Below are 22,305 nucleotides of genomic sequence, written 5' to 3'. Positions count from 1 at the left end.
CACTAATTTCAATTTACTACACCTTTTGTTTTTCGTTTCTTTTACTTCCGCTTAGTCGACTTCGGCAAGGCGAGTGTGGTCTTGCATATAAAGATGGCGTTGTTTACCTTAAAATTTTGTTTCTATAATAAGGGACAAGGAAGGGCTTACTTCTCTGGCCAACTTGATCTGTGGACAAGTATTCTTTATACTGTGCTTTTTTTTTTTTAAGTACATGTGTTGCGTACTTCGTTGGTATGGATAAACTGGAACATAGTGACGTCATAACGCTTTCCAAAACGTCATTAACAGATTCATCAACTTTGAAGAATGAAGGTTTATAAGGGGAGCAAGGAAGAAATGGGTGGTTGGAGTTTAACGCGGTTGTACATCTGTTGAAAACGAACCTTTTGTGAAGTAGGGTCTAATACCGCGACCAAAGATGAAAACGCTGAATAAGGATAATGGGCAATTTAAGGATGTATGAGGTAGCTAACTCATGAGGTGACGACATGTGCTAGCAAGTCGTAATAAATATCAGAAAAAATCGTAGAAGTTAAAGTAGCTGATGATGGCTGAAAATCCAAAACCGTTCATTCAGAAAAAAACAAAACGTCTACTAAGATGAATAAAATCGTAGATATTTTCCAGTACAGTGGTACCAATCACATTTCAGTTGTTCATAATTATTTATGTAACATATCGATAATTTTCAAAATCGATAGAATTATTATTTTTTTGCGTTTATGTATTTGTGCTACAATCAGCGCTATAAGTAACAATGATAACAGAGTAACAAATGATAAGTAAACGAGTGGAGAAGTTACTCCAGTGGTAACACTCCAAAACATTAGGCTGTTAGTCACTCTCTTCACTAGGAGAGGAGATCACGAGGCCACTGTCTCTTAAGACTTCTTGTCCGGGTTATCAGCAAGAGTTCTTGAAGAAAGATTTTGAGCTACGAGGATTTATATGAGATTGCAGGTTGAAGTCGTGTTTTCTGTATCTTGTTTTCAGCAACTTGTGGTGACAAAAGGAATGTTAAGGTCACAGTGTGTATAGTCCAGGTTGGGAGACATAAAATGGAGCGTTTACAAATAGTTCGAAGTATTTTAGATTGAAGAGATTGAATCCTTAGGAGATTTGAGCGTTTGGTTGAACCCCACAGCTCTATTCCATACGTCCAGATAAGTTTTAAAATAGAAGTATAAATCAGTCTTTTGTTGCCAAGAGAGAGTTTTGATCTTTTGTCTAAGAATCTTTTAAGTAAGAATTAATTTTAATATATATATTTTTTTAGAGTGATAAAACTATTTAAAATTAGACTATAGGTTGCCACAAATTGCACTAGCCATAATAGTATTATAGCCTAACAGTATCAGCTGATTAATGGTATTACATCACCATAATAAAGCTCTGACTGAAATTTTGGGGCTGAATGTTTATTAATGACTTCTTTATTCCAAAATAAAGACTGTGTTTTCGATTGTGATAAGATTTATTCCAATTAAAGCTTCTAATTAAATGTGCTTTATTAAAAATTATTATTATTAGCATTATCACGAGGTAGCGTGCTTTAAGCACACAGCTTGGAAACCAACCAAGAAGTTAGCATAGACGGTTAGAGACTTTAGTAAGCTGCAGTCCGCTTGGAGAGACAACAGTCTGTCCAAGTTCATAAACATGAGAGCTTTATAAAGTTTAACTTTGCACGAAATAAGATGGAATACTTGCGGTAGCCTGCAACAGGCTAACACACACACAGCTTGTTCACTTTTCCTCACAAACGTTGAGGTCAAAGTTGAACAATAGTTTTGATTGTTGTATCAAACAGTTTGGGCAACTTATTTGGCTTTTTCATTTATTGTGCACGAATGTTTAGTTAAATGTGTACGCAAAAAGAATTCTGCAACGTATAGAATTACTGCGTAGAATGTTTTTTGTTAAGTACTATCACAACTTAGGGTAACGTAGTCCCTTGTAACTTGACAAAGCCCATCAGCGCCAATGTTTTGGACACAGGGCATCCGCAGATCTGCGCTGATTATTGGCACTGATTCTAAAAACCTCTAAGGACTGTTTGTAGGTATAGGATGACGTTACTCCATTCTATTTACACGGCCAAACTACCCCCAATTGCGTTTTTCCTCACATGCGCTTGAACCCTTTTTTTACTGTAGCACAGATCTCTTCCGGCCTAGCCTTCAATGGGACATACGTACAATGGGACATACCTCAACTCTGCCACCTGTATGCGCACTTCGGGGTTGGAAATGGGTGAAGATGATCGCCTGTTAGATGCGCGCCTGCGTCATCTAAACGATCAATATTGCACCAAGAAGTAGAGAGCTTCAATTACTTGGTAGCCCTGAAGATGCACCCAGGGCAAGAATGGAGTCCTAAAAGGAAGCAGCTCTTCCTTTGTACAGGAAACTGTGGATCAATCTCCCCCCCCCCCCAGCACTTCTTCGAAATGATGCAGATTAGAAGAAAACAAGAATATCAGTATAGTGCAATCATGATTTATATTCCGATTTATTTGATTTATTTATTTATTACGTTGCAGTAAATAAATTATTAAAATTAATAATAATGTTGATTAGAAGAAAACAAGAATATCAGTATAGTGCAATCTTGATTTATTTCGATTTATTTGATTTATTTATTTATTACGTTGCAGTAAATAAATTATTAAAATTAATAATAATGCAGATTAGAAGAAATCAAGAATATCAGTATAGTGTAATCTTGATTTATTTCGATTTATTTATTTATTACGTTGCAGTAAATAAATTATTAAAATTAATAATAATGTTGATTAGAAGAAAACAAGAATATCAGTATAGCGCAATCTTGATTTATTTGATTTATTTATTTATTACGTTGCAGTAAATAAATTATTAAAATTAATAATAATGTTGATTAGAAGAAAACAAGAATATCAGTATAGCGCAATCTTGATTTATTTGATTTATTTATTTATTACGTTGCAGTAAATAAATTATTAAAATTAATAATAATGCAGATTAGAAGAAAACAAGAATATCAGTATAGTGCAATCTTGATTTATTTGATTTATTTATTTATTACGTTGCAGTAAATAAATTATTAAAATTAATAATAATGTTGATTAGAAGAAAACAAGAATATCAGTATAGCGCAATCTTGATTTATTTGATTTATTTATTTATTACGTTGCAGTAAATAAATTATTAAAATTAATAATAATGCAGATTAGAAGAAAACAAGAATATCAGTATAGCGCAATCTTGATTTATTTGATTTATTTATTTATTACGTTGCAGTAAATAAATTATTAAAATTAATAATAATGTTGATTAGAAGAAAACAAGAATATCAGTATAGCGCAATCTTGATTTATTTGATTTATTTATTTATTACGTTGCAGTAAATAAATTATTAAAATTAATAATAATGCAGATTAGAAGAAAACAAGAATATCAGTATAGCGCAATCTTGATTTATTTGATTTATTTATTTATTACGTTGCAGTAAATAAATTATTAAAATTAATAATAATGCAGATTAGAAGAAAACAAGAATATCAGTACAGTGCAATCTTGATTTATTTGATTTATTTATTTATTACGTTGCAGTAAATGAATTATTAAAATTAATAATAATGTTGATTAGAAGAAAACAAGAATATCAGTATAGCGCAATCTTGATTTATTTGATTTATTTATTTATTACGTTGCAGTAAATAAATTATTAAAATTAATAATAATGTTGATTAGAAGAAAACAAGAATATCAGTATAGCGCAATCTTGATTTATTTGATTTATTTATTTATTACGTTGCAGTAAATAAATTTTTAAAATTAAAAATAATCATAATCATAAAAATTGTTGAAAGTCTGATAGAATATAAGCAAAAAACTAAATACTAAATAATGGAAAAGCTCGACCACATAAAAAGTTAAAGAAAATGTCTCTCCAACTGCTTGTTGCAGGATGATATTGTAATGTGGTTGAAGGGAAATAGGAAGATATAAAAGGAAAAACTTTTTTTTCCCCACCAACAAGTTTGAAAACTTTCAGTATAAACTAGTGGAAAGTGAAAAGAGATTTTCCCCATTGGAAAATACAATAATATTGAGAACCATTTTTCTAATAATAACTGTTTATTTTTTTAAATCAATGAAAATTGAAAATAAAGTTCAGTTATGTAATAAACAATTATATAATAAATAATATGGAGCTATTGTTATTTAATTATATCAGGTAATGAAAATCAATTATGGGCAGTTGTTGCGCCTGAGATTCTGTTCGATTGGAATCGTCGAGGATGGTAGGTCGGTCACAAGTTATTTCCGGGCTTCCCGTAATGGTGTCTTTTTTTATATGAAGGCACCACTACTAAAATCGAGCTTGTTTAATTTAATAAAATCATTGATTCTTTTAATAACTGTCTCTTTTTATAACTCTTAGTATAACTGTAATTTTACGTAATAATATTAATAATTACATAGATTAAAAAATCAGAAGATAACTCTGGTAACTTCGATTGGTGATATTATCAGTTTAATGATTTATCCAATCAATAATTTAAATGTATAATACATTATGGAGTGAGGTTAGAAGTTTAGCCAGTAGGGGAACAGGCAGCGTTTTTTTCTAAATTATGAATGACTCAGTCTTCTACAGCTGTTATTAATTTACAGGTGGCGCTCTCTTGTTATTTCCTCACAACTTTACATAAAGCGCCAAACAAGGGTATAAAGTTCACTTAACAATTCGTAACAGTACAATAGTTTAAGTTTAAGTCTATTAAAACTTTACTGTTAAGAAAATGTTCCCGTTTTTCATGAGGTCGCTGGAAAAGAAAAAAGCTTTGGAAATTTTCCCCCCTGAAATATGTTATTAGAAAAAACAAAAAAAAAAAGAATTAAAAATAACTTTTACTCACACTGTAAAATGATAAACAAAACATTTCCAACCGGAAGGACGTTCCAGGAAATTGTAAACTTTTCCTTGAAATGTGGCTCCCGCTCGGCGACTTTCCTTAGCCAGGTATCTATTTTCAAATTTTCTTTCTTGTAATAAAGTCCTAGGGTCCAAACCTGAAACACACACAAAAAAAAGAAGAAAAGTCTAGAGTGAAAATTTTTCCAAGTTTATGGAAGTAACTTATCTATATTTTGAATTTCACCAAAAAAAAAGTTTCAAATATCTTCTAGTTTAGAGAAAATCGTTAGAGTCGTCTTCGGAAGAACGTAAACAAAAAATAATTGAAACATCCATTTCGTAAAGTGTTATTTCCGGTTTGAGGAATTTCCCATCAAATTCGATATTTAATCCTTATTTGTAGACTCCAAACCATAAATTCCGCTTCTGCCACTTTACCGGAAATGTCCTAAATCCTATTTTCAATTCTTTCGTAGTTGTTGTGCTCCAAATCCCTGAAATTCGTCAAATTTCCCGCCTGCCCGATATAACCAATATTGATACTTCCTGTGGGATACAATTCAGTAACTAAATGAGCTTTGTCAAGATTATTTTAACTATTTCTTTGTTCTCTAGGTAAGCAGTAATTTCATTTGACATTGTATACACATAGTTTCGTATTTACATCCATCTTCAGCTATTGAATTATCAGGTCTGTGTGGAAATCTTTCACTTATAAAGCTTCTATCTGTTTGCCACCAAATTTGTCACAATTATCTTAATCAATCAATTAAAATGACGAGAGCAATCAATTTAAATAAAACATGACAACAAATCAATAATTAAGACTGATTTTTTTAGCCTATTAAACTGAAGGGCATTCTGTTCGTAATTTTTAAAGGCAATATAAAAAGTAAAGTAATTGCCTATTTTTTCGGACGGGCTTTACGTCCAACTACCAGTTAGGTGTCGTGGACGGAGGCAACTAGCAAAAATACTTTACTGTAAATTTCTCATATTAACCATTAAATAAAATCCAACGCCTAGACTCCAGGAATCGAACCCACAAACCAGCAATACATCTTAGCTTTGCGGGTCTAGCCTATAAACCTCCTAGTCCTAACATACTTTACTATAAATTTATCATATTAACCATTAAATAAAATCCAAGGCCTAGACTAGTACCGAAATACATCTTAGCTTTGCGGGTCTAGCCTATAACCGCCTGACATACTTTACTATAAATTTCTCATATTAACCATTAAATAAAATATCCAAGACCTTGACCGGGGAATCGAACCCACTAACCAACATGTTGTAGTTGTTACTTTTTATTTAAAGTAAACAACGTAGCGCCTAAACTCATGTCCCGATAATTCATGAATGGAGGAGTCCATTCGATTCGAAATTTTATGCATTACTTCATATTGTAAAGGCCGGCGGAAGTGTAATTTTTTTTGGAAGAGCCCTAAAGGCATCTTGTAACATCATTAGTTTGATTCCTTTTCCCGAACTAGAATTTCCGGAAGTACAAAAAACAAATGTGAGATTTCTGGGATTTTTTTTTAGGTTTTAAGGTGCACCTGAAAAATGCACTTACGTGCCTAAATCGGCTAATGGAATTAACAAGGCATTTGTTAAGATGCCACATTCTGCCAATAAGACAGCCAAGTACACCATTTAAGAAAAAAACTACCTTCTGAAGATATATTACCCTCTTTAGATAGATTTTTGCTAGACCGGATGTTCTGTGGGGTGGGTGAAACTTCACCTTAATAATGGTTATTACCACCTAGCTAAAGAAGTTCTGCCTTCCGTTCAATCAATCATCGCAGCTCACTCTTGTTCTCGCTTCCGCTCAATCCACTTCCGCCCACCTTACAGTTCTAATGTGTGTAAAAAAAAGTAAAAGAAAAGAAAAGAATGAAATTCGTGACAAACCCCATCTTGTGTTTAACCTAGATTCTTAAAGAGATAGCCGGAAAAATTCGTGTAACATTTAAATATCATCTTGTGGTTATGGATGACCTAGTTTTTTCCCCTCAAAAGAAAATGCAAGAAGAAAACTGATCATAAAAGAAAATAAAATAACATTTTCTTTAGTCAGTTATTTATTTGTTGCAAATCTAAGATTTAACAAAAGAACATTGTTCTCTTGTACAGTTCTTTCAGTCGTCACACAAAAAAAACTGCATACGTTCAAGTTGCACTTGAACATAACGGGAGTAAAATTACCCAAAATCGGGAGTAAATACTCAAATGACTTTCTAAAAATTCTAACTCAGAAAGTTTCTTCAAACTTGCAATGTTCGAGTCGAATTCTTATCCCTAATCGAACAACTCATTCCGGGGTCCCTTTGTGTCGAAATATTTGGACTTCCAGTTTTTTGAGCTTCGTCAAACACACACAGACTAATTAGTAAAAATATCCCGATCATGGACTCGTGAAAACACAAAACGAGAATACTTCCGGTGTAAATTAAAACTCGTAAATCGTGCTCAATATTCTGGAGCCACCTAGTATTATTGTGAAAGAAAAACTTTGTTATTCATTATTATGTGAGGTAGGTAAATTTATGTATTCTAGTTATGGGGAATCGAAATGACCATCGGAATATCGATTACTTTAGAAATCATTTAGTCAAGTAATTTTGTCACCAGAGGGAATTCGTGTCGGTTATCATTTATGTTCGTTACTTTCATTGTTGTTTGTACTTTACCAGCCCTCCGCCCGCCACCAATGAGCGTTTTTGATTATGACATTCATTAAATATTTATGAAATGAACGAAAAAAAATAATCTATCAGGCGACATTGTAAACTAAAAGGAAATTGTTTTAAATATTAATAAGGTAACTTATAATTACAGTTATTTGGGGGGAGAGAAAGAATCACGAAAAGAACCTCGTTACTTCCGGTTCTACACGGCGTATCCTGAACACTAGATTGAACAACCACAGGATTTCCTTCTTCAAGAATTCTAGTTTCAAAAAAAAATAATTGTCGCTTTAGGGGCAAGGTTAAAAAATTATTTCCTGTTTCGTCAACGAATGAATTCTCTAAGTTTTAGTAGTTTTTTTTGTAAATCCTCTCACCCAAACCTCCTCATACCTGTAAAGAGCGACAATTTCCTGATGTTTATAACCAACAATAGGCGCCAAAGTAGCCGAGCGGTTATAGGCTAGACGCGCAAAGCTAAGATGTATTGCGGTACTAGTCTAGGCCTTGGATTTTATTTAATGGTTAATATGAGAAATTTATAGTAAAGTATGTTAGGCAGTTATAGGCTAGACCCGCAAAGCTAAGATGTATTGCGGTACTAGTCTAGGTCTTGGATTTTATTTAATGGTTAATATGAGAAATTTATAGTAAAGCATGTTAGGCGGTTATAGGCTAGACCCGCAAAGCTAAGATGTATTGCGGTACTAGTCTAGGCCTTGGATTTTATTTAATGGTTAATATGAGGAATTAAATTTTCTTCATCTATTGTATAATTTATTATTTTTTATCCACTTAATTTTAGATTACAATTACAATGATTGTATAATTATATTATACACCAAGTAGACAAACAAATTGACAGATAACTTGGCAGATCTGAGTTGGTAAAAAACAACCATTCGCGTAGGATTTTGGGATTCCCCTTGCGCGGGTATCCCAGTTTAATATACTTGACAATAATCAATAACCTCTGTTCATTCACACAAAAATACCTAATAAGTTCTGTAGAAGAGATTTATTTTGTATGTAACTATTTTTATGGTTTTTGTGAACCATAAAAAACTTTTTAAGTGTAGCCTATAAATATTAAAATGGTATTATTTCGGTTAATTCTTTTTAGGGTTGCTAACATTTTTTTTGTTACTGTGGGAGTCAAAAGAGGCTTCAAAAGAGGCTACCACAAGCTTCAAAAGAGGCTACCACAAGCTTCAAAAGAGGCTTCTACAAGTTTCAAAAGAGGCTACCACAAGCTTCAAAAGAGGCTTCCACAAGCTTCAAAAGAGGCTACCACAAGCTTCAAAAGAGGCTACCACAAGCTTCAAAAGAGGCTTCTACAAGTTTCAAAAGAGGCTACCACAAGCTTCAAAAGAGGCTTCCACAAGCTTCAAAAGAGGCTACCACAAGCTTCAAAAGAGGCTTCCACAAGCTTCAAAAGAGGCTTTACAAGCTTCAAAAGAGGCTACCACAAGCTTCAAAAGAGGCTACCACAAGCTTCAAAAGAGGCTTCTACAAGTTTCAAAAGAGGCTACCACAAGCTTCAAAAGAGGCTTCCACAAGCTTCAAAAGAGGCTACCACAAGCTTCAAAAGAGGCTTCCACAAGCTTCAAAAGAGGCTTCCACAAGCTTCAAAAGAGGCTTTACAAGCTTCAAAAGAGGCTACCACAAGCTTCAAAAGAGGCTTTAAAAGCTTCAAAAGAGACTCGCTTCGGTGGTACATATACTAAAATTGTGGGAAGCGTAAAGTTTGAAAAATTTAAATTCAAAATCAACGAGTTCATATAATTTAGAACCCAGTTTTTCTTTTTTAGTAAAGAAATGATGTCTTTGAAAAAACTAAGGCGTGACTGGCTGATTATTTTGATTATTTTGAAGGTCAAAAAAAGATATAGGGCCTTTTATTCACCTGTTGCTTATTTGTAGGCCACCAATTTTTCTTATTCTGGTTTCTGAACTCTAGAAAACCCTGGTCTTTTTCTATTTCGCTACGATGTTTTCCCCCTTATTGATGGCTGATTTAGTACGGAGCTGGGTGCTTCTTGTGTGTAGAGTTTGGTCAGTGAGGTGATTACGACTGTTTGCCTATAATGGCGTCCTATTCTGTCATGGCGACCTATTCTGTAATGGCATCCTATTCTGTAATGGTGGCCTATTCTGTAATGGCGTCCTATTCTGTAATGGCGGCCAATTGCTGCTGCTTTTTTTTTTATTGGGCGATTTTGTATTCGGTTTTTTTAGTTATTTGTGTAAATTCTCCAATCGAGTGAGAAAGTTTCCCTCATCCGAGGGAGGTTTGGCGAGGAATGCCAAACAGTAAATGTTCCTCTATGTTATTTAACACTCTCTCTCCCGCTATAGTTTCATGATTCACTTCTCCAAATTTTGCGGTCTAGTAAAAAATGGCCATGCTGTCGTTACAGTTAATATTTGAAAAAAAGATGAGTACCAGAACAACGTATCATAACCCTGGCTGACAGTCTGGATGCTGTAGAGGAAATAACGCTGAGATCCGGCAAAAATGTACAACAAAGAACCAAGGATATCCTTTTGTAATGGTAAAGCCACTGAAGATGGCAGTGGGCGTTTATTATAATCAAATAATTTCTCAGCATCTACCCGAAGGAAGTCTCTCAAGGTGAGAAAACCACATTTATAACGCCATATCGCTTCCGTCTGACGTTGACTGTACTGAAGGAAATAATTATGCCTAAAATAGGGATTAGAAGCGACAACTAACATGCCCGCGTGTGCTCTAGCTCTAAAAATGGGTGATAAATGAATAAAACGAGCTAACAATAGAGTGTGCTACATTGTAGTTAGGAGCTAAAAGACTCCACCCCTTCCTGGGCAAAATGGTAATAATTAATCACCCCACATATTTAACAGGAAGGTTTTTGTATTTAATTTTCCATTTCTCTGGAAGAGGAGCCCATATTACACAGATGGATCTATAATGAATGTAGAAAACTTCATTTTTAATCATAGTTATTTATTATACAAGTGTGGTAAAATGAGTTTTTTATTTTTTTTTGCGTAGTAAGTTGGCAACTCGACGAGGGAGTTCAAATACTTCCTCCCAAATGTTCAATATTAATTTTGTTTCCTGCGATCGTTTCAAATAATTCGGAACAAAAACTCTAAACTTAATTTTACTGATTACTTACTTAAACTGATTTTAATTCCGCACACTGTGGGTTTTTTTTAAAAACTAGATTCCACGCTTAACTGGTAAATAAAGCAATCATAAGTCTTTACAATCAGAAGGTTATGTCAATTTCGGATACTGGATTATAATAACCAGAGTTCCAATGTTTTTTTTGGAAAAGTTTGAAGAATGACGTGAATCAGTTTAAGAGATTTTATATAAATCTAGAAAATATTGAAATCATTAAAAGATTTAAACTAGGTAAATGGATCCAGATAAAGTAGTAATTTTATGTAATTGGTTGTAAATATTTATGGTGATTAGAATTACTGGAGGATAAGTAATATTATGTACTTAGTTACAGTTCATTACATCATGAGTGATTATTATCAAATTTACTGTCGTCACCAGTTAATGCAATGTTAATGAGCTGCATCTAATGCAAGTTACTCGCATCCAAGTTAAGATGGCTTATAGAAACTGCATCTTGTGAGAACCTAATTAGATATCGATTAGTTTTAATGTCAATTTAATCGTAAGAGATATCAGCGATTACATAACTATAAATAATCAGCTGAACTTCGGATCAGCACTGAAATAATAGTGGGTTTAAAATTATAGACAGGTGATAATTAATCAATAGTCTTCACTCTGATCTAACGTTTCTATTACAGAGAAGTAAGATGTCACGCCTAAACTATCACAAAACTCATTGTTCACTGCAGAATCGTATCAAAATGAAGTGATACGCTGAACACAAATTGTGCTCCATTTAATAATAATTAAAAAAGCTACAATCTACAATTAACAGATTTTATCATACTTTAGAAAATGTAAACATAATCAATTATTATAACACAAAACAATAATTATGATCCAAATTTAGATTCCAAACATTATAATCAACCCACTGCAGTTTACATTACATAATTAATACTGCTCCAGGGTCAAAAGATTCTGCTCCAAGCTGCTGGAATTCAACAGACCCTCAAGCATCCTTTACCCTCTCCAGTCCAGAGTCCAACTTTATCAACTAATCCCTTTGCGCTTATAAAACAAGTCTCTGTACTTTAGCAACACTCGCCCCGACTTCTAGAAGATAAAGGTTCTTTGAAATACAAACCTGGCTAGATCTGTGCCTACTAAATCTAGAATGTTATTATTAATGGTCACTGAATTTATGGTTTGTTTTCAAGTGAGTGAAATCTCATAAACTTGTAACTAAAAAGATGTGAGATATTCAATATCTGCCGAAGTATTGTATCTGCATTTATAAATTTTCTCTCAATTGTAGAGCTATCAGTAATCTTTATTTGGTCCAAATTCCTTGGAATTCTATACAATAAAATCCAAGAGATATCGGGAGTTTCAACATTGGATATCTCCTCTTCTAGTGTGTCTCCGTGCTTGATGTTATTCTTATTTGTACAGTTTAGATTTTTATGTTTATTTGAACAAATCTGAATAGATTTCTGGACAGATATTGATGCACTAAATTTGAGGTTAATGCAAAAATGAAGAATGAAAACTGAGATAGTAAAGTCATTGCCTATTTTTTTTTAGACAGGCTTTACGTCTAACTATCAAATTAAGTGCTGTGGACGGAGGCGACTAACAAACATACTTTACTGTAAAGTTCTTTTATTAACCATTAAATAAAATCCAAGGCCTAGACTAACCAACAATACATCTTAGCTTTGCGGGTCTAGCCTATATAATCGCCGCACATACTTTACTATAAATTTCCCATATTAACCATTAAATAAAATCCAAGGCCTAGACTAGTACCGCAATACATCTTAGCTTTGCGGGTCTAGCCTCTAACCGCCTAACATACCTTACTATAAATTTCTCATATTAACCATTAAATAAAATCCAAGGGCTAGACTAGTACCGCAATACATCTTAGCTTTGCGGGTCTAGCCTCTTAACCGCCTAACATACTTTACTATAAATTTCTCATATTAAACATTAAATAAAATCCAAGGCCTAGACTAGTACCGCAATACATCTTAGCTTTGCGGGTCTAGCCTCTAACCGCCTAACATACTTTACTAAATTTCTCATATTAAACATTAAATAAAATCCAAGGTCTAGACTAGTACCGCAATACATCTTAGCATTGCGGGTCTAGCCTATAAGCGCCTAACATACTTTACTATAAATTTCTCTTATTAACCATTAAATAAAATACAACGCCTAGACTAACCAACAATACATCTTAGCTTTGCGGGTCTAGCCTCTAACCGTCTAACATACTTTACTATAAATTTCTCTTATTAACCATTAAATAAAATCCAAGGCTTAGACTAGTACCGCAATACATATTAGCTTTCCGGGTCTAGCTTCTAACCGCCCAACATACTTTACTATAAATTTCTCATATTACCCATTAAATAAAATCCAAGGCTTAGTGCGTGAGTCATTCCACAATACATTTTAGCTTCGCAGGTCTCAAATTTCTGATAGTTGGACCTTATTATTTTTTATTTTTTACCATATAATTGAGAAAATTTTGTGAAAAACCACTTTTCCATATTGTTGGGATATTTGTGATAAAAAACTAAAAATCGGGAAATTGTGTAATTTTTTTTTTTATCCTTCCTTTTACTGGAATGCCGGGAGAATGTAAGGATAAAAGAGAATATACTGATGAGAAAATGAAATATTGAGAAATGAAGGTAAAAACAAAAACCTACTCGGAATATTTAAGTCGCCCTGGTTAAATAATAGAACAAAACCAAAACGTAAGGGGAGCGTGAAAGCAAACTAACGGTAGAATTTGATAAATGTGTTAGCCACTGTAAAACAAGCAAATAAACAAAAAAACGCTGCTATTGAAGTGAGTTTTTACTGCTGAATGTGGGGACTAATATGAATGTTTAAATGTGGGTAGATACATAATATAAAGCTACCCAGTACTCAGGGTAGATGGGTCAAGGTGGTGAGCGGTCTTGGTTCCTGTTTGATTTATTAACGAAGATAAACTGTTGATTCTCTTGCATCAGCCGTCATCAGCGCCACTATATCCGCCATCGATCGGATATCACAAATTTAACAGCTTTACTACACGTCACAATTGTAAACTATAGGCTAAGTGCGATTTCCGCTGGATGTAAATAGTGGGTTAGGTACAAGAAATTCTGATTTTTTATATAATTTTGAAAAATTTGGCCACGATCCACCATACTTCCGGCAACCTAATAAGAGGGCATCCATAAATGACGTAACGCCACTATGGGGGGGGGGGTAGGGGTAAAAAATTGTGACACTTTGTGACAAGAGGGGATTAAGGGGGGATTAGATTAGATTAGACTAGGGCGGCCTCAGGGCCTACGCCACTGCGACCCCTTTGGGTCTATTGTGGCTCCCCTAACTTTAAAGCTCACCCTCCAGACCTGTCCTTTTAATTAGACTCTTAATGCTGGAGAGCGACTCTTGGGTAAAGCTCACAGGCCTTGGTTTTTCCTCCCCGAGAAGTAACATCCTTAGCCACACGAGCCCCTCACACTGACACAACACATGTAGTGCCGTTTCCTCCTCTTCCTGACAGAACCTACAGAGGCTATCATCTGCCAGGCCCATGCGATGCATGTGTTTTCTGAGTCTGCAGTGGCCAGTTAATAGGCCTACAATCATCCTGATAGCCCCACGGCCTTGACGGATTAATTCTGCAGTCAGCCTCGGCGAATAGCCTTTATTAAACTCCTTCGCCTGTCTCTGCCCAGTGGTGGCTTGCCACCACTCCTGAGACCTACTCTGCACCCATAGATTAATGGTCGCAGTCTTAACACACTTCGGAACCCCAAAACAGGGCTCCGGGCCAACGAAGTATCTCGCAGAGCCTTCCCGGGCCAATAAATCTGCCGCTTCGTTACCCTTATGTCCTGAATGTCCAGGCACCCAGAACAGAAAGACCTTATTTTGGTCACTGATTTCCTTCAGGGCACCCAAACAGTCCCAAACCAGTTTTGAGTTAACCTGATTAACTAATTGCCCGTAGAGCAGCCTGACTATCCGAGAAAATTACGACCTTAGAATTAATAATTCCTCGCCCTTCAATCTCGGTAGCACAGAACCTAATTGCAGCTAGCTCAGCCTGAAAAACTGTAGCTAGTTTCCCTAGGCTAACCGAAAAGCTACATTTCGGCTTCACCCCGTACACTCCCGCTCCCACACCCTCCTCCATCTTGGAGCCATCAGTGTACCACATTGAATCTTCCTGATGGGATATTCTGGGGGGGATAGAATCAGCGTTATGTCACGCTTTTTTAAATCACTTTTTCATTTCCTTTTTTTTTTTTTTTTGCGAATAGCGCGCATTTTGTGTACCATATGATTTTCGTTTTCATCGACTGGGTTATCGATATGTCGGTATATACATACAAGAGCGCTACTCAAAGACTGTAGTTTTGCAATTGGTTTTTATGGCTGCCCGTAGTGAATTCGTTGAACTAAAATTCTGGCGAATTGATTCTACCGTTTGTTGACAATAAGATCGGAAATTTATATTATAAAATGTCAGAAAATCTTTATCAACGTCTTTACAAAGCTGTAAGGAGTAGCATATTCTTCAATACGAGGAAAATTTTTAATAAAAATGTATAAGTGGGGGAACCAAGATGTGACATCATTTTTAGGGGGGGGGGGGAATTGTGACTCAGTGTGAGAAAGGGGGGCAAGGGGTCAAAAAAGGAGATTTTTAGCGTTACGTCATTTATGGACGTCCCCTAAGGTAAAAAGCAAATCTAATAAAAAGTTACGAATCTTATGTAGTACTTTTATTTAATCATTTGATTAAAAAAAAGAAACAATTACACTTTTACGCTACTCAGCGTACAAAACGAGCGTACCACCGAGTTATAAAATAAAAAAAAATTAATCAACCAATAATGTTGTAGTAAATCAAGCGTTTTAATTAAATTACAAATATTTGTTTACAAATATTTGTAATTTAATAAAATTTAATTAATTTTTGTATTGATTGATTTTTGATTAGTTAAATCAATTTTAATTATTGTGAACGTACATATTTTTTCATTTTTTTGGGGGGGGGGATGTTTTTATCAAAAGTATTCATAAAATTGGTGAACCATTAAATTGATTGGTGGACCTACGCTACTATTTCCTCTTCGAGAAGAGAGTTTTTTCCATTAATTAAACCAATAAGTTCGAGGTCTTTCTTTCCCAAATTTTCTACTCCCAATTTTCTGTGGGATCAATATTTTGAGACGATCATTAAAAAAAAAAAAAATACTTAGGGATTTTAGGCTGGATAAAAAAAATGTTGCTTTGAAAGTAATCTTTTTTTTACGCAATAATTTTTTCCACTTCCTCTTTGGAGAAAACTGAGGAAGTACTGGGTGGGGGTCGTGTCAAGTTTTTTTCTTGTCGAGTTTTGCTCTAGAAAGATTCTATTATGATTTCTTGAGTCCCCCCGCCGCCACCCCAAAAAGTGGTTTTATCAAGAAAATCGATGGAGCGGAAGTGCATCTTTATTTTGTGCGAATTCTGTGTATTTATGTAAATTGTGGTAAGAGAAAGTCGTGTGTGTGTGTGTGTGTGTTGCTTTCTGGCCATCCGGAAGGAGGGAAGAAGTAGTGGAAGACCATAAGGCCTTCCAATGGCTGGATGACGTGGATGACAGAATCTCAAGTTGTTGGAAATGAGATGGAGGTGGGAGGACGGCTGGTGAAAGAATGAGAAGTGGAGGAAGGTAATTAAGTGGGAATTGAGCTTTTCATGGGCTGAAATGCCAAGAAAGAAGAAGAAGAAGAAGAAGAAGTAGAAGAAGAAGCAGTAGAAGACGAAGAATAAGTAGAAGAAGTAGAAGAAATGAAGAAGTAGAAGAAATAGAAGCAGAAGAAGATGAAGCAGTAGAAGAAGAAGTAGATGAAGAAGAAGAAGAGGAACTAGAAGTAGAAGAATAAGTACAACAAGAAGTAGAAGAAATAGAAGCAGAAGAAGATGAAGCAGTAGAAGAAGAAGTAGATGAAGAAGAAGAGCAGGAACTAGAAGGAGAAGAATAAGTACAACAAGAAGTAGAAGAAATAGAAGCAGAAGAAGATGAAGCAGTAGAAGAAGAAGTAGATGAAGAAGAAGAGGAGGAACTAGAAGGAGAAGAATATGTACAACAAGAAGTAGAAGAAATAGAAGCAGAAGAAGAAGAAGCAGTAGAAGAAGAAGAAGAAGATGAAGAAGAAGAGGAGGAACTAGACGAAGAAGAAGAATTAGTAGAAGAAAAATGACTATCTTTACCATTTTATCTTTCAATGTTCCAAAATTGTCATTGTTCAGAAATAGATATTTAATTCAGTACATCTTAAATTACAATGCTAACAGTGACTATTTAGTTAACCTATTAAATATTGAAACTGAATCTCAACTGAACAATATATTCTTGTATACCATCAGCTGTTTAAATAAAAGAAAATCATGTTTGAGTTAATGTTATCATTACAGCAAGGGAGGCTCCTATACGGTTCATCTTGCGAAATGTTGTTATCTCAACAAGATGAATAGCTGGGTATTCTTCCAATTCTTTAAATAATTAGAAGTTTAATATTTATTTAGTTTTTTCATTTTATGATATAATTTGAGTATTGAATATATTTTCATTTTTCTTTAAACACAACTAACTCCTTGCTTATAAGACAATGTACTTCCAAGCAATTAATGAAGTAATATTAATAAATAATAAGAAGAAGTAGAAGAAACAGAAGTAGTAGAAGAAGAAGAAATAGAAGTAGATTTACAAGAAACAGAAGTGGAAGAAGAATAAGATGAAGAAGTAGAAGAAATAGAAGCAGATGAAGAAGAAGAAGCAGAAGCAGAAGAAGAAGAAGAAGAAGAAGAATAAGTAGGAGAAATAGAAGCAGAAGTAGTAGAGGAAGAAGAAGAGGAGGAAGTAGAAGAAGAAGAACAGTAAGAAGAAGAATAAGTATAAAAAGAAGTAGAAGAAATAGAAGCAGATGAAGCAGATGAAGAAGAAGAAGAAGAAGAATAAGTAGGAGAAATAGAAGCAGAAGTAGTAGAGGAAGAAGAAGAGGAGGAAGTAGAAGAAGAAGTAGAAGTAGTTGAAGAAATGAAGAAGTAGAAGAAATAGAAGCAGAAGAAGTAGAGGAAGAAGAAAAGGAGGAAGTAGAAGAAGAAGTAGAAGTAGTTGAAGAAATGAAGAAGTAGAAGAAATAGAAGTAGAAGAAGTAGAAGAACAAATAGAAGAAGAAAAATAGAAGGAAGTCATGTGAGTGTACGCAATTGTATCATAAATTTATTTAAAGCCTAAATTGTGATTTTTCCCTGTGACTCAACCTCTTTTCACGTTCATTCCACTTCCACGAGCCTACTTCACAATATACTGTAAGGACTTATAAATTTAAGTACTTTATAAAGATTTAAAGTTCATTTTATTATTATATCATTATCTTAAGACCTTTAATCAGAAAGCTGTAAAAGTGCCCTAGTCTCTGGGGCCCAAGTTGAGCTTTCTCCTTTTTTTTTCTTTTTGTTTTTCCGCTAAATGAAAATTATTCCCAGAAAATTTCCACCACAGACATCAAAAGGGGGTAAAAAAGAAAATGCAATCTCTGTTCTAGTTATCGGCCACCCCCACACAGAGTTTATAATTTCCTCGGCACCAAGATAAATAACTAATAGAATTAAAACTTTCTTTTAAGAGTTATTCAAGTTAGCCAAAAGAATTCATGGCGAATTATAAGCATTTTTTTTTATTTTAAAGAGTTTCACCTTTAACATTCCTAAAATGATATCAACGAGAGATTGAAGGGATTTTTCTTATTAAAATGGCGGACGGAAAATGGAAAATTCCAGGTGAGGGTTCTTTATCGAGGAGCGAGAGGGGGAGGAAGTGAAGCAGCACACTGAGATCTTCCTAGAAGTAATGTGCTGCTCCACTCCAGGATCTAGAGATCCAGTGAAGTCTGAGAAGTTATTTCCTCTTCCAGCATCTGATAACTAACCAACAGTTTTCACGGTTTTCTTTCTTTTAGCTTTTACAACCTTTGTTTGGAACATTGTTACCAGGAAAATACAGGTAAAAGGGCGCTTTGGAGATGGTGGGGGGAGAGGTCGTAGGTATGTTTCTCTCTAAAATGCGTTGTGTGCGGAACTTTCACTTATAGATAGAATAGAAACTAAATTTATTATCCTGGGACTATTATCCCCTTAGAATAAATACAATGTACTGCTGGAGGCCCTATTGATTTCGCCTGTATTTTAGATATTTATAAACAAAAAATATTATAGGCAAGTATTTACAAAAATAATAATACGAATTAAGGAAATAAATCCCTTCAATTATTACTTCGGAGGAAGCTGGGTAGAAAGGAAGGGATTTAAAGATGGAAAGGGTAGGAGCATGGCGGAGAGATGATGGTAAGGAGTTACAGAAAGAGGTAGCGCAAATTAGGAAGGATTTGTAGAAGGATGAAGAACGGTGTTGAGGGAATATTGAATATCAGAGGAACAAGATCTAGTATTACGAGAATGGATTTGGAAAATATAAGAGGGTCTTTGAGATTAGATAACTTGGAAAAAGAATGAAGGCGAAAAAATACTGGCCGCGCTTGAGCTTAGCTTCAATATCACTAAAGAGACCGCGCCATACACGGAAATGGGGGAAAACAAGAGAGGAAACTAGGAGTTGCCGGGGTCTTAATTGGGAAAAAGGTGACGGGGAACTATTAAACTGCTTTAGGATGTGGATGGAGCGGCGAGAGATTTGGGAAACACACGGTAAACATACTAAGAAAGATTGAATAGATTCCTGGTATTCCCTTTTTTTTTAAAGGAAATCTCTGAATCGGAAGTAGCATATTACTGAAAGGAACACTTCTTTTGTTTTTTTTTTTTAAAGGTATTCTCTGGAAATGGCTCCGAACAATATTCTCTATACTTTGTACTCAGAAAATTCACTCAGAGATCTAAATTTTTTGGTTCTTCAGTACTCTGTATATTCAATACTTTACTATAAATTTCTCATATTAACCATTAAATAAAATCCAAGACCTAGACTAGTTCCGCAATACATCTTAGCTTTGCGGGTCTAGCCTCTAACCGCCTAACATACTTTACTGTAAATTTCTCATTTTAACCATTAAATGAAATGCAAGACCTAGACTAGTTCCGCAATACATCTTAGCTTTGCGGCTCTAGCATATAACAGCCTAACATACTTTACTACAAATTTCTCATATAAACCATTAAATAAAATTCAAGGACTAGACTAGTACCACAATACATCTTAGCTTTGCGGGTCTAGCCCCTAACCGCCTAACATACTTTACTATAAGTTTCTCATATTAACCATTAAATAATATCCAAGACCTAGACTATTACCGCAATACATCTTAGCTTTGCTGATCTAGCCTCTAAGCGCCTAACATACTTTACTATAAATTTCTCATATTAACCATTAAATAAAATCCAAGGCTTAGACTAGTACCGCAATACATCTTAGCTTTGCGGGTCTAGCTTCTAACCGCCTAACATACTTTACTATAAATTTCTCATATTAACCATTAAATAAAATCCAAGGCCTAGACTAGTACCGCAACACATCTTAGCTTTGCGGGTCTAGCCTATAACCGCCTAACATACTTTACTATAAATTTCTCATATTAACCATTAAATAAAATCCAAGGTCTAGACTAGTACCGCAATACATCTTAGCTTTGCGGGTCTAGCCTCTAACCGCCTAACATACTTTACTATAAATTTCTCATATTAACCATTAAATAATATCCAAGGCCTAGAGACCGGGAATCGAACCCAGTACCACAATTGTCATTACAAATTTAAGTGTCATCAAAAAATTTAAGTGAAATTTTGGTTTGAGGCGGAAAAAAATTGATTTTTTTTGTTTTAACGTAAAATTGCAATTAAATTCGTGCGGCGTATCCTTGAAAAGCACTTTTCCAGGGCAAAAAATTGGGTTTAGATTTTAGCTCCGGTAAAAGGAAATTTTTCTGTGGACGTGGCTCTAAATTACAATTTCTGTAAATTGTAAGGTGTACAATTTAATAGAGTAAATTCAAATTCTGCTAAAAGTTCAATATTTTAAAAAAAAGAAAAATGATAAGTTAGAATGAACAGAGTCGTTAGAGTCATTTACTAGATTTCTTTTACTGTTATCTAAAAGAAAAAAGGTGATAATAATAAAACATACCTATTTTTTTAAACATGTTGCAAGAATATCACACGTGTATAACGTAAAAATAAAAAAATAAATAATAATAACACGTGGTAGATAATATAAACAGAGTTTACGGAAAAATTGATTAAACGAACAGCACAGAACAAAAAATAAATATCACAAAACGATCTCCGCAAAACGAACAGTGAGCACAAATGATTTGTGGATCCACTTTTTATTTGAATTTTAATGACGTTTTTCCTGTATTTTAATTTTATTCAAATTCAATATTTACTATTTTACATGCTATGAGCCAATTTAACCATGAAATAAGAAAAATTTTATTATTTTTCTTTTATGGTTTAGAAAATAAAGTTCGCTGTAAAAAATTACTGAGATATGGGAGCAAAGTTAATTGGGTTTGTAATTAGAAAAGTCTTTATAATAAACTGAGAGGCTTAAAAAAGTTGCATTTAAGTTGGCTTTCCCATTAATTGATCCATTATTAACTTGAATTTATTTGGAATTTAATAAAGTTTGGAAATAGTCAAAAAAAAAAATAAAAAGAAATAATTGCAGATAAGTAATCCGTTAAATCACCTCGAAACCCACTTCCAGTTGACAAAGATCCTATTACGGCTGAGATAGTATTAGGAGAAGATAATGGCGAGCGATATCCTTCTTTTAGAGAGAGGAGAAACTATGCTGGTGAAGGAATTATGTGTTTTGGGGGGGGGGGGGATTGATTTGTAGGTTCGTAATGCATTCATGTTTTCTGGATAGGTCTTTAATGCAGGGCGTTCTTCTTACTGAGGTTGATAGTTATGGAGGGAAACGATTTGTTTACGTCCGACAATGCTATTGGCCAAATTCTGGTAGGAATTAGAAAAACAATAAAAAAGTTTCAATTCTATGTTTAGAGTGGCCATTAATCTGAACTCAACTCCATTGAACTCGTACACAGGGTGTTCATTTTTGAGACGGCTCAAATGCATTTCGCAAGCCAGGTTAGTCAAGAAGGTTATCAACTGCTCTCTGTATCTGAGGAGGTACCATTAAAGGCACAGTACATGCTTCACAAGTTGTGTAAAGTGCATTATTTAATGAAATTAAGGAATCTAGTTTGATCCTTTACAATGAAAGATATTGGATCACTTAAATATGTGGCAGGAGGTTTCCAATTTTTTTTTGGGTAATTATTAAACCTTCTTGTTTGTAATAGATGTAAAATTATTTTTTTCTGCAACCATGTAGGGAAGTTCTTATTACTCAATTGAAATCAGCTGTGTAATGCCCAACTTTACCTCACTAGTGGGGAAAAATTCCCATTAGTGTCACTTTTCTCACTAGTGAGTGGAAAAACTTTATTGTGCTTCCTTGATATAAGAAGTTTTGTTATTTAA

The 22,305-nt window shown here is 34.2% G+C and overlaps 1 protein-coding gene across 1 annotated transcript in view; it reads right to left on the bottom strand.

Moving 5' to 3' along the window:
- Positions 1-22,305, bottom strand: part of LOC141461188 (uncharacterized) — a 137,649-nt gene that overhangs the window by 31,218 nt on the left and 84,126 nt on the right. The window contains exon 4 of the mRNA XM_074141987.1: positions 4,910-5,063. Coding sequence (XP_073998088.1) covers positions 4,910-5,063 — 154 coding nt within the window. The remainder of the gene's footprint in view (positions 1-4,909; positions 5,064-22,305) is intronic.

Source organism: Rhodnius prolixus, unplaced genomic scaffold (genome assembly GCF_049639745.1).
Source record: "Rhodnius prolixus isolate KJV_2025 unplaced genomic scaffold, Rpr scaffold_6, whole genome shotgun sequence".
Taxonomy (NCBI): domain Eukaryota; kingdom Metazoa; phylum Arthropoda; class Insecta; order Hemiptera; family Reduviidae; genus Rhodnius; species Rhodnius prolixus.
Note: the sequence above shows the minus strand (reverse complement) of the source record. Positions and strands in the feature narration are given on the sequence as shown.